Genomic DNA, 13,100 nt, shown 5'->3' with positions numbered 1-13,100 from the left:
TTTTTTTTTTTTTTTTTCTTTTTTCTTTTGGCGTCAGCCTCTTCTTAGCCGATTCCTTTTGTTTTGTCCTTGGACGATTTTGTTGTAGACCTGAAATATCTTAACTTTGATATTTGGTGTGGTTTTAAATAGTTAAAAGATGTTTTCACTTGACAGTGACCTGTTTTGGAAAAGACAACGTGTAACTCTGCTGGTCACAAGAAATAGTCAAATGCTAAAAAGAATAATTTACTGCTTGCGAAGTGTCTTGTGTTATACACTTATACTCGGGTGGGTTCTATGCACAAAACATTCCATTTTGAAAGAAAGAAAAAAAAAAAAAAAGAGTTAAAATTTATGATTGTGCAACCAAGTATTGCTGCAAATGGTTGCTTCTCTTCTTGTTCTTGAGTTTCCTGAATGCAGAGGACTCGATCTGCCTTACTCTTTCCCGGCTAACTCCCATCAACTCTCCTATCTCTTGCAACGTCTTCATTCTCCCATCCTCCATCCCAAATCTCCAACGTATCACTTGCTTCTCTCTCGTTCCCAACGAGTCCAACACTTTGTCCAAATCCTGCCTCATGAACTGCTTTATCAGAATATCTTCTGATGTTTCTGCTTCAGGATCTGCTATCACTTCCTGCATATTTTACACACCCATCTCATATCACTATTTTGAACTAACAAGAAGACACTTATGTTTATGTATATGGAGTTTGTAGTGTCACGAGGGACAAACCGAAGGTTTGAGGTTCTGATTCATTCCAATCTTCTGGTCTAGCGACCTCGGAGGTTTAGGAGAGAGTAGAACCGCCATGAGTCTTTTCATCGACAGCCCTGTTGCCTCTGCAACTTCTTCGTTCTCTGGATGCCTACCTTTTTCAGTGTACAATTGCTTTCGTGCCTCTTTCACCCGATATGTGGCCTCTACCATGTGAAACTGCCAATCATCCCATAAAAATTTGTATGATCACGCAAAGGCCCGAGCCTTGTATAAACATGTCAAAAGACAACATTTAGGATGACTTACAGGCAATCTTATCATTCTGGACTGATCAGAGAGAGACTTCCGCACTGCTTGCTTGATCCACCAATGCGCATAAGTTGAAAATTTAAAACCTTTTGTAGCATCAAACTTCTCTGCTCCCCTTACAAGCCCTCTGCACCCTTCCTGTGAGCATAACGATAATTTTTTAAACAAGATGATGGTTCACCGTGAATTTTGTTAGCAAGATGTTCAATTCTATCAGTTTCATCAGTACTGCAACAGGTGTTACTATTTACAGAAAATTAAGAAAGAAAAGCTCAAACCTGGACAAGATCTTGGAGGTTCATCCCAGCTCCTTGATAGTTCTTTGCAATGGAAATAACGAGACGAATGTTGCTTTTAATCATTTTGTCTTTGCATTGTGTGCCGTGATGTATACGTTTCCTCAAAGATTTTTGATCGACTCCAGCAGCAGAAGCCCACTGTGAAAAGGTTGGCTGACGGCCACAACGTTCAGTAAGTTCTGCTTGAAGTCTTTCTAACTTCAGAAGGTCCTACATGTATTATCCAAAGTATGTGAACAAGAAACTACAATAAAGAAATTTTACAGAGAAGAAGAATAAATGTTTAAAACTGCAATAGATCATTAAATAACATCTATATCCCATTTTTAATTAATGCCAAACAGGTGGTGAAGGAGCTCTATCATAAGAAACAAAAGAGTGCAAATTTAATTTCGAGACAATAAATTCAGATGATATAATGGTAATAGAAAGCACAAAGAACCGACCTCGGATTCTACCATCTAACCACTAATTTCATCATTCTTACACATTTAAAGATTTTGTAAACATTGTTTACGCCCAAGTATCTAGAGTCCTAAGAGGGGTGAGTTTTTGTAATGAACCAGGCGCGATGTAGAGAAAGGGAAGTGGATAGTTTAGAATTTGGAATGTTGATGACAAACCTGTATTCCTGCAGATAGCTCATGTTCTTCTCTGACAGTGAGAAGCTTGGAACTGCCTGTTGTCATTCTAAGATAACGCAAAGGATCATTATGGTCAACTTCTTGAGCAACAAAACGTTTCTTTCTAGGGCTTGAACCAGTCTTCACAGACGGAATAGCTGATGCCGATTTCTCTAACCCTTTTGCCCTCCGAGCTTTCCTTTCAGTTTGGCGTGTAGATCTCACAGCTAAACTCGCTGAAGGTTGCTCCTCCACAAGCTCAACTTCTTGTTTTTCTGATATTAAATCATCAGACGACTCTTTTTTAGAGTCAGGTGCAGTGGTTTTAGCACTCACAATTCCAGTGTCTGAAACCACTAGATGTCCCAATATGCCAGCACGTTCCTTCTCTGTAAACTGGTCCCACTTGGAGCGTTTGTCTGCTGTTGATGAAATTAATAGTTTCGTGTTGTTACTACTGTTCTTAAATGATGTGGCATCTTTTGCAACTTTGACAGCAGCTCTTGCAAGGGCCACTGCTTCAGCTGCTGCTGCTGCAACTACAGCTTCATCACTGGTGAGAAGTGTTTCAGAGGCTAAAGCATCTAAATATTTTGCCTACAAATACAAGAAATTTATCAAGAGGACTTCAAATCACAGCTACAAAAGACAGAGTAGCATCATTGTGCGTGTGGGAGTAGGAATAGAACTGACCTCAGTGGAAGGACCAATGGTTCCTGTATAAGTCCATTGCCTGTCTGATATACGGGAATCTGAATCAGTATCGAAAGAGGGTAGTCTAAGCTTTGCCACATCAAGCGTAGAAGTTAATAATGCCGGAGAAGTAGATACTGCACATTGCGGTTGGAAGAAGACTGAGCCCTTATTTTGCTTTGCTGCATTGTCCATCAAATCACATCCACATATTTGTGAGCATTTGATAAATGAGATATCACACTAATTAGAATGACATGACAAATCAACCTATAGTCTATAGTCAGAACCACGGATGAGATTCTATAACCTTAACCAACTAGATTATTAAAATTGGCTACTACTCAATTCAAGAATTTCATAATCAAACAAGCAATGCATATAGATAATAAAAACTGTAATTTCAAAGTCAAGGCTAACTTACAAATATTAAGAAAGTATTCATCTTAAGCACCTAAGGCATTATTCCCAAACGGATAAGAACAGAGCAACTACAACGAAATTAGCATTGAAGGCATCACAGCTAAAAGCCTAAAAGCATCAAAAATCACATCCAACTAACAAATAACCCATATGGAAAAACGTATCTGGAACCCAAAATTGGAGGAGCAAGCTCATACAAAACTGGACATGAGAACTGAGAGAGAGAGAAGGAAGTACTAACAGACGGAGAAAGAGGTTCTGAAGTGAATAGAGAAGGAATCAGGTTGGCACTTGAACTGAGGAAGAAGACAAGAAGACATACTCGTTCACTTGGCTAAATTCGAAAGCCAAGTCTGACCATTGAAAGGGGCCGTTAAGAAGATTACAGAGAGAGAGAGAGAGAGAGAGAGAAAGGTGTGAGCAAAAAACTGGTGATGGCGGATGAAGAAGAAGACCGGAAAAGGATAAAGCTTTTGTCTTCTGACTTTCACCTGCTTTGGGCCTAACGAGAGTAATTACTTGTTTGGCCCAATCTCGCCTCCCTCTATTATATTACCCGATTTGCATACTCCTCTAATGTTTTGTTTTCTTATATTTATTGTCTTGTCGGCTTGATAATAACTGTGGAGCAGCTATTTTGAAAATCACTACAATTTTTTCTAGCTTCTCTTTATCGATGTCTTGTGTTTGTTGTCTTACAAAACGTTTAAGATGAAGTAAATAAAACTCATCTGTTATTTCTTCTTTTGTGTCTTACACATCAGATTTTCACAAAATATACCAAATTCTACTAAAGGAGGACTTGTTCATAATAGATAAAAGCTTTCTAAATGCCTAAGGTATCTTCTTCTTCATCCTTGTCTCCTCCCGTTATGATGTTCATCAGTCTCTTCGTTGCACTGCCGATTGCTTGAGAAGTCTTCTCGGCTGCCCCAGCCACTACAGGTTGCAGCGATATTTCTGGTAAATTTGCTCTCTCTTCAATCATTGCTGAATTCAAGTGTTCAAGGTCACCATTTTAGATCATATTCTGCTTCTTTTAACGGAAGCTAAATGTTGATACCATGAACAGACTAAAAGAGAGTTTTTTTTAATATCAAATTAACAGTAATTAGAAGCTTACAGAGAGTGTGCTGTTGTGCAAGTGTTCCAATCTGTTTGATTCCAGCTTCGGCTGCTTGAACCGCTTTTGCTGATTTGTTTACCCCATCAGCTATATCTTGGCTGAAACCATTTTTACATTGTGATGATATATAAGACAAAAGTTTCTTATTCCCGGAAAGATGGCAATTTTTTTGAGTTTACTTGTTTTAAAACTTGTAACATTCATTTCTTGTGGAGTTGAGATGATCCTAAGCAATAAAAGTAAAAGAAAAAAAGGAGCTTTAGTGATCACCTTAAATCGCTCAATTCAAGAGTAAGATCACTTATTTCCATGCCGGAGAGCCTTACGGCTGCCAAGGTACTAGGGAGTTCTTTGCGAGCTGTGTCAGCTAACTTCGCAAAGGAAGTTGCAGCTCTACCCATGGCCTAAAATATTGGGTAAAAAAAAACATAGGATACAGTAAGTAGATAGATCGCAATCAAAGTGCAAAGAAATAGAATTCACCATGCATTGTCAAGCCAAACCCAAAAGAGAAACAATCATAAAAGCTGAACCAAAGCTAGGACACATACAAAGAAAGAGTGAAGTACTGTGGAATTCAACAGTTAAGGGTTTTAGTTTATCTGTCGTTGTATCAGTGTTAAACTTAAAACTTAAAACATAGACTGTGTCATAGTTTTTCATACTCAACCCATTTACTTGAAACAGTATTAAATAAAGTGATGAAGCATTCATTATTACATTCCAGGGGAGAGATTAGCTAAAGAAACAGGATTGAGACAAACAAGCTTCTTAAGTGGTAACAAATGTGGAGGCTTACCACAAGTGTGGGAATGGCTGTAATCACAAGACTGGTAAAAGCCACTGAAGTCTGTAATAACAGAGGACCATCAAGAGATCAAAAAAGCCAAAACCTTTATCAATGAATCAACGTAACCAACCAAAAAAAAGGGTCAAAAACAAAACACGAGGCAACACTACTTTACCGTGAAAGCGATGAAGGCCAAGAGAAGAAATGCCTGATCACTCAGACTCAGCTTGGCTAATGGATTGATAGAATGCAGAGAAATAGCAGGGATGTCCACTTGCATCTTGAGGTTTTTAAGCGAATCACCTACAAAAACACTCATCGATGCCTTAGACATTCCACCATGGGAGGAATCCAATGACTCCTGAGAACTCCATGGGTTCGAAAAACAGCAACTTGTTGGATGGGATAAGTAGAGCGAAGCTGGACTCTTGAGGGTAAATCGATGATTCAAGCTTGTTCGAGAAAGAGATTGACATGGAGACGAACGAATCAATGGAGCTGTAGAAATCGAGCAAACAGATTTCATCATCATCGTCTTTGGGGAAAATCTGAACTCTGCAACTCTTCTTTGTTCTTTCTCTCCTCCAATTCCAAAGTAGGTAAGTCCGGTTTTCTTTTAATTCGATCCAGTCCGGTTTATCTGCCTCAAAATTGGAATATGGTTTAGTAAAACCCGGTATTATACCGGTTATCTTATTCATCTGCTTCTTCTTCACTATTGCTCACACTCGAGCTCGACTCTGTTTCATCCTTCCCTCTACTTCACAACTTATAAACTCTTAACTCTACCGTATGTTTATTGCTAAGTTGCGTTAAAATACACTAATGCATAATCAAATCAGAGTAGTCAATTACCGACCAACCAAATAAAATCGGAAATTCATTGGAAGAATATGTTAAAACAAAATTTCATTTCTTATAAACTTTTCATGTTTATGTTTAGTGACTGAACTGTATTGCACAATTAGAATATACACTGTAATCCAGAATCATACAAACCAAGTCAAGAATTCTTCAGATCAGATAGCGCATCCCTTGTGGTGGCCGAGATAACAGCATCTGAAGCATTTGGCAAGTAATAATATTTTCCTGTGCGGAACAATCAAAACACAAATGTTCATTATTGTCTGCTTATTATCTAAACTAAACATAGCTCGGTAAAAAAAAATACAGAGGGAACAAACCTTGAGCAACTCTTGCGATCTCCTTGGCAAAACCAGTTGAAACAAACTTGTTTTCAGTATCAATCACTAGAAGAGACATCCCAGCCTTGTAAATCTTCCCTGCAACTTCCAGAATCTCATCCTAAACAACACAAAAAAAACACACGCAATTGTAATCACTTAATCAAGGACAGAGAGCTCGTTTCTATCCTGCACTTTTATGAGTTCCACAGAAACTGTTTACCTTCAATTCTTTGGACGTGGGTCTAGGAGCATCTGCGGCAATAGACTCCGGATCAGTTGATCTTTTCAGTGTGATGTTGGCTCGGCCATCGGTTATTGCAACAATCATTATGCGCCCCACATCACCACTCTTCTCTGCGTTAAGTCCCACTCTTACCGCCTAATATGGATATATATACAGTATATATCATTGTTATTATTATGCTGACCCACAATAATGATGTTCATACTAACAAAACCATCATATTGGACATACCGTTGTTAAACCATGGGCAAGAGGAGAACCACCACCACAGGGAAGTCTCTCAAGACGATTTCTTGCCATTGCAATTGATCTAGAAGGGGGTAAAAGCACTTCCGCAGCATCCCCTCGGAAAGGAATAATCGCAACCTAAAGCAATCACTGGTGTATAAATCTCATCTGAACTAGCAACAAGCATGTTTACTATTCAAAAGAGTAACCTTTACCTGATCCCTGCTAGTATAACTCTCTGCAAGTAGTTTGAGTGCAGCACCTTTGGCATTTTGCATACGATTCAATGCCATACTACCACTTGCATCAACCACGAATATAACCTGCCATACAACAATGGTAAAACAGAAGCGTAATCAGATATTAATTATATTTTCACTGAAACTTGTATCAAGGAAACTGTCAAATTTATCATGCCAAACACATCTTTCTGTTTTAAGTATAAGTTATTTTGTACCAAGGAAACTATTTATATACAATCTTTTAGAAGAATGCATGAAACAAGGTTCAGTACCAGGGCTCCAGCTTTCCTTGCCATTCTTTTGGCCCTCATATCTGTCTTCTCAACAAAGACTTTCCTAGTTCCTAATATATCCTCCTCTCTGCGCAATTTCTGGTATGGTGCAGCTGCTCTAAGTGTTGCATCCACAGCTAATCTTTTCACTGGACCCTGTCAAAGTTAAATTTGTTAAGGACTATGCATGCCTGGGAGCCTGATCACTTCTATTTAGCGATTTCCAACAGAAGGTGCTCTAGAAAATACCAAGAAACCCCTAAGGTAAATACGCTAGTATCATATATAGAAATTGATTCAAGTAAGGAGCCAAGGCTAAAATCAACGACATCTCTCTACACTTGATTCAACTAGCCGACTTGAGATTAATTTCGAGGGCAAACCTTTGGAAGCATTGGCTTAATATAGCGTCCTCTATCTTCTGAGAATATGACGTTCTTCGCTCTGCCAGCTTTGCCCCGACGTTTCTGGGCTTGTTGCGCAAAGAACAGGAGTTTCTCATCCACCAAACCCCCATCAGCGTCAAATATAAATTCTTCAGGTATTTGGTCCTGTTGCTGCTCATTTTCATTTTCTTCATTGTTTTCATCCTACATTGGTTAATGTATTATAAATTAGATAACCTAGATCGCGAGAGACAATAATGTGTACCGCATCCACTGACCTCTTCTTCTTCTTGTTCTTCTTCATTTTCTTCTTCTCCAGATTCACTATTTTGTGGAGGCGGTGGAGGAGGTGGTGGGTTGTTTTGTTGTTCAGGTGGAGTCTCATCTAGTGATGAACGAGGAAGAATGACCAGTTCAACCTATTGACAAATGAACCACATTTACTAATCAGTAACTGAAGAATGACGTAAATACTTAATACTCCATCTGCATCATAAAGCGTCTTTCTACAATGCTAATTAAAATCTCTTCTAAAATGTTCAGTTATAGGCATAGGCAATACAAGGAAAGTGGAAATAAACATTAAGTTTAAATTTAGAAAGCTATACAGAAATCAGAGAAAAGGCTCAATATAAAGGGACTTGTTACAAAAAGAGCTAAAAACTTCATCAGACCAATTGGCGAACCTAAAATAAACAACCTCACTAGTAATTCTCTGACGAACTCTAAAATACTTCGGAATTATAGAAACTCACAACGGTTAGCATAAAAGTACGAAGTTATAACATATTACATATTTAGTGTTAGTTTCTTCTGAAAAACGAAAGAAAAGCTCTTCAGCTGAGATCAGACAAGTATAAGTAAGCAATTGAAACAGTAGCGAGAAAGGGATCTAAGATATGTTAGAGCATCCTAACGACTAATTCCAATGAAATAATGTTTCTGCCAGAGAACGTATAAGTTTATGGCTTGCTTGATCGTTCTGAATAAAGCACTAAACAATAAAAATGAATGAGCTAGAGAAGAGTACTTAACGGCCTTTCTGAGGTCATCAATAGTGACTTTTTCTCGCCCTTCAATTGCAGCTAAGCACTTCGCCACACGAGCTGCATACAATTCGGCGCGGTGTCCCTGTATCATAAATTTGTTATTTGGTAAAGGAGTATTGAACAATTTCCAGGTAGTCATCGACAAAAAATAGAAAATTAAAATTAACTACCAACTACTCCAAACACGACATATTAGTACGGTGATACGATCATAACACGGTGAAATATCACAATCAACTCTGCACTCAATGCGAAGCCTTCTTTATCCAGTTTTCTTTATAAATCAACCCAACTCTATCTAGATGTATCTTTTTGCTTGTGTTGAGCCATTTCGTGCATTACATCTAGTTCCTGTTTAAGAACTATACTAGTTGAAGTCTATAGTTGAGACATTATCTTGCATGCATCTTGTCCTTTTTACGTGTTTATCCTTATTCTTCCAGGAGTACATTATTACAGAGTTTAGAATTTTTGTTCAATACCTGAACACCACCTCGGACAGCTTCCAAAACCAGATACTTCAGTTGCTCTCTACTTATCTTGACATCTTTCAAATATTCTCTAGCCAGTATAATCTACAGTCAGAAAACGCACTGGATTATGACCGAGAAAAGTGGGATAAGAAGCATAGCATCCCATTCAACTTTTGGTATTGGGGCATTGTACCGGCCCTTTTTCACTTAAATCATTAGAAGATACCTGCGTCTTTGCTGTTTCTGTCTCTTCATTTACCATTCTAAAAACCTCATTACACTGTTCTTGAAACTGTGTAGCAATTCCAACTGCTGCGACACGATCTTCAAAACTCATAGGAAGGTCTGCACTGCAAATGTTAACATAGTGATGTAAAAAGAGAAAGAACTGGGAATCACCAAAAAGAAACAGACCATATCTTTCACACCTTAGCTCAAAAAGAAACAGACCAGCAATACCTTAAATTAATGGCAACACGGTCTAGCAAGTGCTCTCGAACAGCACCTTCTTCAGGGTTATAGGTTGCAATTAAAAGTGGCTTACATGGGTGCCTAAAGCTGATACCTTCTCTTTCAACTATATTAACACCATCTGTCAATACATTGAGAAGCAAATTACTAATTCCCTCATCTAAGAGATTTATTTCATCAACATACAACACTCCTCTATGTGCTTCAGCCAAAAGACCAGGTTGGAAAACAGTTGTCCCCCTTTTCACAGACTCCTCAACATCAACAGACCCAATGAGTCTGTCTTCTGTAACTCCCAGCGGAATCTGTGTATCACGGAATGACAAAAAAAAAAAGCCTCAGTTATTGGATAACAAATTCAGAAAACTTGTAAACAAACAATGCTAAAACAAAATGTACCTGAATGAAAGGAGATTTGACAATCTCAGTCTTAATGCTTTTATCAGCATTGTACTCTATTCGCTCAGATAAGTCGTCTTCCCACCTACAAGAATACAAGCCAGCAGAGTGTGAGTTGAGAAAGAGGTTGTACTTAAGAGAAGAAGAAAACTAGTTCCTTTATTGAGGTAGTAAGATACTGACTCATCTGGGCAGGCCGGGTCAGCATTTGATATTGAGCCTACAACAACTTCTATAGGAGGGAGGATTTCATGTAACCCTCTTGCCATGATTGTTTTAGCAGTGCCTCTACGACCTGAAATAGCAATCCCTCCGATTTCACGATCAACCGCGCCAAGTAAAAGAGCAGTTTTTATGCCTTCCTACAAACAACATTAGTTGAAAGCAACCAAATTATATAATACTCTGTGAGGCTTTTTGTATCTAAGAAGTTGAACAAAGATGCTGATGAAAAAAGATTGATCCTTTTCTTGTACCCAATTCAACTAAACCAAACGAAGCTGCAACTTAAGAGAATCAAATTGGGAATTCACTGACCTGGCCAACCACAGCGGCTAAAGGGAAAAACTGGCGGCCATAGGAGGTGTTCTCTGACTCAGTCTCCGTCTCTGATGTCGACGCAACGGCGCCGTTTGGGGATTCGACGGTAGCGCAAGCGGAGGCACGTACAGTGAACCGGCACGACGCGACTCTGTTACGTTTGGTGAGGGGGAGAAACGGAGGCTTGTGGGAGAGATCAGGGAGGATATTGCAGCGAAAGAGACGGCACGTTGAAACTGGTGATGATGCCGCGACATGAGCCATCGCCATTTTCAAAGAGAGGAGAAAAAGAAGTAAAGAAGAGAGTGTGTGTTTCGTCGGACCTTATCAGCTTATTTCGCTTTTCCTTTGTCTCCTCATCGCTTCTCCAGATTGCACCTCTATCCAAATTGATAAATTCCAAATTAAAAACGTCTTTTTTTATTAATTTCTTCTTATTATTTTATTAGGAGTATTATTAATTAACCTCAAAAATAAATAAATAAGTGGATTTATTTTTTAACTTTATATCTTAGGAGGAACGATGTCCTATTTACCCATTAGAACTATCATATCGTATCAAATTCATCTAGATCTTTGATCTCGTTCTATATCTCCCACAAACTTAATTGCTCCATCTATTTCTACTTAAATCCATATTTTTATTGCTATTTCTCCTTCAGAATATTGCTATTTCTCCTTCAGAATATCAGATATCATAGTATCTTTTCAAATTAAAATAAATTGATTGGTGAATGAGACTAGTGAAAGTATGAGAACAGTTAGGAGTTTAAAAAGAAGGTATGAATTGAATGCGAGTTCTTTTCAGTCACTTTGGATCTAGAAACCAACTGACAAGAATGTGTAGTTATTATAGACCAAAACACACATTACACGTAGCTACATAGTATAATGTAATTATAACAAAACATTGATCTACAAGGTGAAAGTAGGCATCCTAGAATTTATGACTTATGAGTTATGAGTCACTCATTTTAGAAGAAAAAACTGTTTTACTCTATCAGAAGATAACAAGGTTTTTTACAAGGCACCATCCATCAAATTCTTAACAATCACAAGTAGCTCTCTATGCAGTATCATATTCTCTAAATGCAAACGTGTTCTTATACGTTTTTAATCATAAACCATCCTAGAGTCAGCAGTAAAACAAACGGTTTTAAATACACTTTCTTGTTTGTTTATTTGAGACTCTTTATTTTAAAACAATTGAGACAAAACACGACAAAATCGGATTATTTATCAACGCGACTGTTTCTCCTGACTTGTTTCTTGTCTCGTCTCCAAGCAAATTAAGAGTCCAAATAATCAATCATAATCAAAGACCAAGTGTTATAATCAATGAAGAAAATATACAAAATACAAAACGAAAGTACAAAAAATAAAAGAGAATTATTTATTAGGCTGCTCTAACCCATGGCTCATGCTAGATTTTTTTTTTCATTTTTAGGTTCATGCTAGAATTGTTCCAGGCCAAGTACCGCTTATGGTCCTCTCTCTTTTGAAACTATATAGCTCTTGGAAAGTACAAGTAGATCAAATACTCTATAAAGCTAAGTACTGTTAATTAATTAGAGCCTCTCCTACAAGTAAAAGTAGCAATGGTTAAATGCATCTAGGTCTCAGCTAATCATGCTTGTGCATGCGGCAGTGTGCATCTCCCACACGTCTCTGGTGGTAGGGTGGTAGCCATCTATATATGTTCCCAATATGTGTTGTTAAGCATCTATTGATCTCATGCACATGTCTCCTATTATAATAGAAACCGCGAATGGATATAAAGTAAATAAGAGATACGGATATGTAGTGGTAGATCATGCGCCAACCTAACTAGTTATGGTAAAGATGGGCAACAGCTTCATCGTAGTCAACTCCATGAACCTGGTCCTCAATAGCTAATCCATGTCTTTTTCTTTTCTTTTTTATAATAGTATAACGTAATCATATATTATTTTTTGTTGAGAAAGAAGTACTCATATAATCTTGTTAGCTAGCGTCTTCTGAATCTAAACGAGGGTAGCAAAGGCTCGACGCAAAAATTGATGATATCCAGATAATTAAGCGTATCTACCATTCCAAACAGGGCAAGTGATATATATAGTCTGGTTGGGAAGGGAAGTACTCTATGAAACATTTGGTTTGGTAATGAATTATTTCGACTTGTCAAAACCACGTTACGTTTGTTTTTAATACTCGGTTCAATTATGTTTTCGGTGGAATAAATGTCCTAAGTCCGCGCCGGCTCGGCTGATTACGTTCGAGAAAGTGTGATTTTTATAGGTTAACTAAAAAAAAGGAAACGAAAAATGTTAGGTTAAAGTGTATAAACGTTGTTTTCTATACTAATTAATAAAAAAAAAAACAAGTAAGAGAAAGAGATAGATGCACATGTAGCTTGTTGTCTTGTCTCAGCCTTACTTATAGTTATTACAAAGCGTCGGTGCCAGTATTTAACAACAACAAAATCTGTCTGCTAACGTCTTTTAATTTCTCAATACAAATTACGTTTACACTTACGTTACATGATTGGTCCGAGATTGATTATTAGTACTATTATTTTTCCAAGTCCAAAAGTCCAAAGTCCAACAAAGGAAGGAAGGAAGGAAGGAAGAGAGAGCAATCAAATCAAGTTTAGCGTGCTAA

At 37.9% G+C, this 13,100-nt stretch overlaps 3 protein-coding genes across 3 annotated transcripts; all 3 read right to left on the bottom strand.

Moving 5' to 3' along the window:
• LOC104766734 (RNA polymerase sigma factor sigB) lies at nt 216–3,510 on the bottom strand. Its single transcript, XM_010490676.2, has 7 exons — nt 3,295–3,510; nt 2,631–2,812; nt 1,938–2,534; nt 1,294–1,524; nt 1,013–1,153; nt 722–922; nt 216–622 (listed from the first exon to the last, which is right to left on the bottom strand). Exons 1-7 carry the CDS (start codon nt 3,371–3,373, stop codon nt 335–337), a joined length of 1,719 nt encoding a protein of 572 aa, XP_010488978.1. The 5' UTR covers nt 3,374–3,510; the 3' UTR covers nt 216–334.
• On the bottom strand, nt 3,740–5,574 carry LOC104766725. Its single transcript, XM_010490667.2, has 5 exons — nt 5,145–5,574; nt 4,979–5,029; nt 4,450–4,583; nt 4,177–4,277; nt 3,740–4,043 (listed from the first exon to the last, which is right to left on the bottom strand). The coding sequence occupies exons 1-5, from the start codon at nt 5,499–5,501 to the stop codon at nt 3,880–3,882; spliced, it is 807 nt and encodes a 268-aa protein (XP_010488969.1). The 5' UTR covers nt 5,502–5,574; the 3' UTR covers nt 3,740–3,879.
• LOC104766715 (magnesium-chelatase subunit ChlD, chloroplastic) lies at nt 5,864–10,836 on the bottom strand. The gene is made up of 15 exons (XM_010490656.2): nt 10,458–10,836; nt 10,104–10,282; nt 9,921–10,005; nt 9,510–9,826; nt 9,277–9,400; nt 9,060–9,152; nt 8,564–8,659; nt 7,807–7,947; nt 7,526–7,732; nt 7,143–7,298; nt 6,844–6,951; nt 6,632–6,766; nt 6,377–6,535; nt 6,154–6,274; nt 5,864–6,058 (listed from the first exon to the last, which is right to left on the bottom strand). Exons 1-15 carry the CDS (start codon nt 10,728–10,730, stop codon nt 5,973–5,975), a joined length of 2,280 nt encoding a protein of 759 aa, XP_010488958.1. The 5' UTR covers nt 10,731–10,836; the 3' UTR covers nt 5,864–5,972.

Source organism: Camelina sativa, chromosome 3 (genome assembly GCF_000633955.1).
Source record: "Camelina sativa cultivar DH55 chromosome 3, Cs, whole genome shotgun sequence".
Classification (NCBI taxonomy): domain Eukaryota; kingdom Viridiplantae; phylum Streptophyta; class Magnoliopsida; order Brassicales; family Brassicaceae; genus Camelina; species Camelina sativa.
The sequence above is the reverse complement of the archived record's forward strand: the minus strand, read 5'-3'. Positions and strand labels throughout refer to the sequence as shown.

Coding starts and splice junctions, on each gene's coding strand:
- LOC104766715 (XM_010490656.2), bottom strand. CDS start 10,730: ATGGCGATGGCTCATGTCGCGGCATCATCACCAGTTTCAACGTGCCGT. Junction 7,948..8,563: donor TTGATGACCTCAGAAAGGCC/GTTAAGTACTCT, acceptor ATTTGTCAATAG/GTTGAACTGGTCATTCTTCC. Junction 6,952..7,142: donor CAAGGAAAGCTGGAGCCCTG/GTACTGAACCTT, acceptor GTTGTATGGCAG/GTTATATTCGTGGTTGATGC.
- LOC104766734 (XM_010490676.2), bottom strand. CDS start 3,373: ATGTCTTCTTGTCTTCTTCCTCAGTTCAAGTGCCAACCTGATTCCTTC. Junction 1,525..1,937: donor AGCTATCTGCAGGAATACAG/GTTTGTCATCAA, acceptor TAATACATGTAG/GACCTTCTGAAGTTAGAAAG. Junction 1,154..1,293: donor ACCTCCAAGATCTTGTCCAG/GTTTGAGCTTTT, acceptor TTATGCTCACAG/GAAGGGTGCAGAGGGCTTGT.
- LOC104766725 (XM_010490667.2), bottom strand. CDS start 5,501: ATGATGATGAAATCTGTTTGCTCGATTTCTACAGCTCCATTGATTCGT. Junction 5,030..5,144: donor TGGCCTTCATCGCTTTCACG/GTAAAGTAGTGT, acceptor CTGTTATTACAG/ACTTCAGTGGCTTTTACCAG. Junction 4,278..4,449: donor CTTGAATTGAGCGATTTAAG/GTGATCACTAAA, acceptor AAATGGTTTCAG/CCAAGATATAGCTGATGGGG.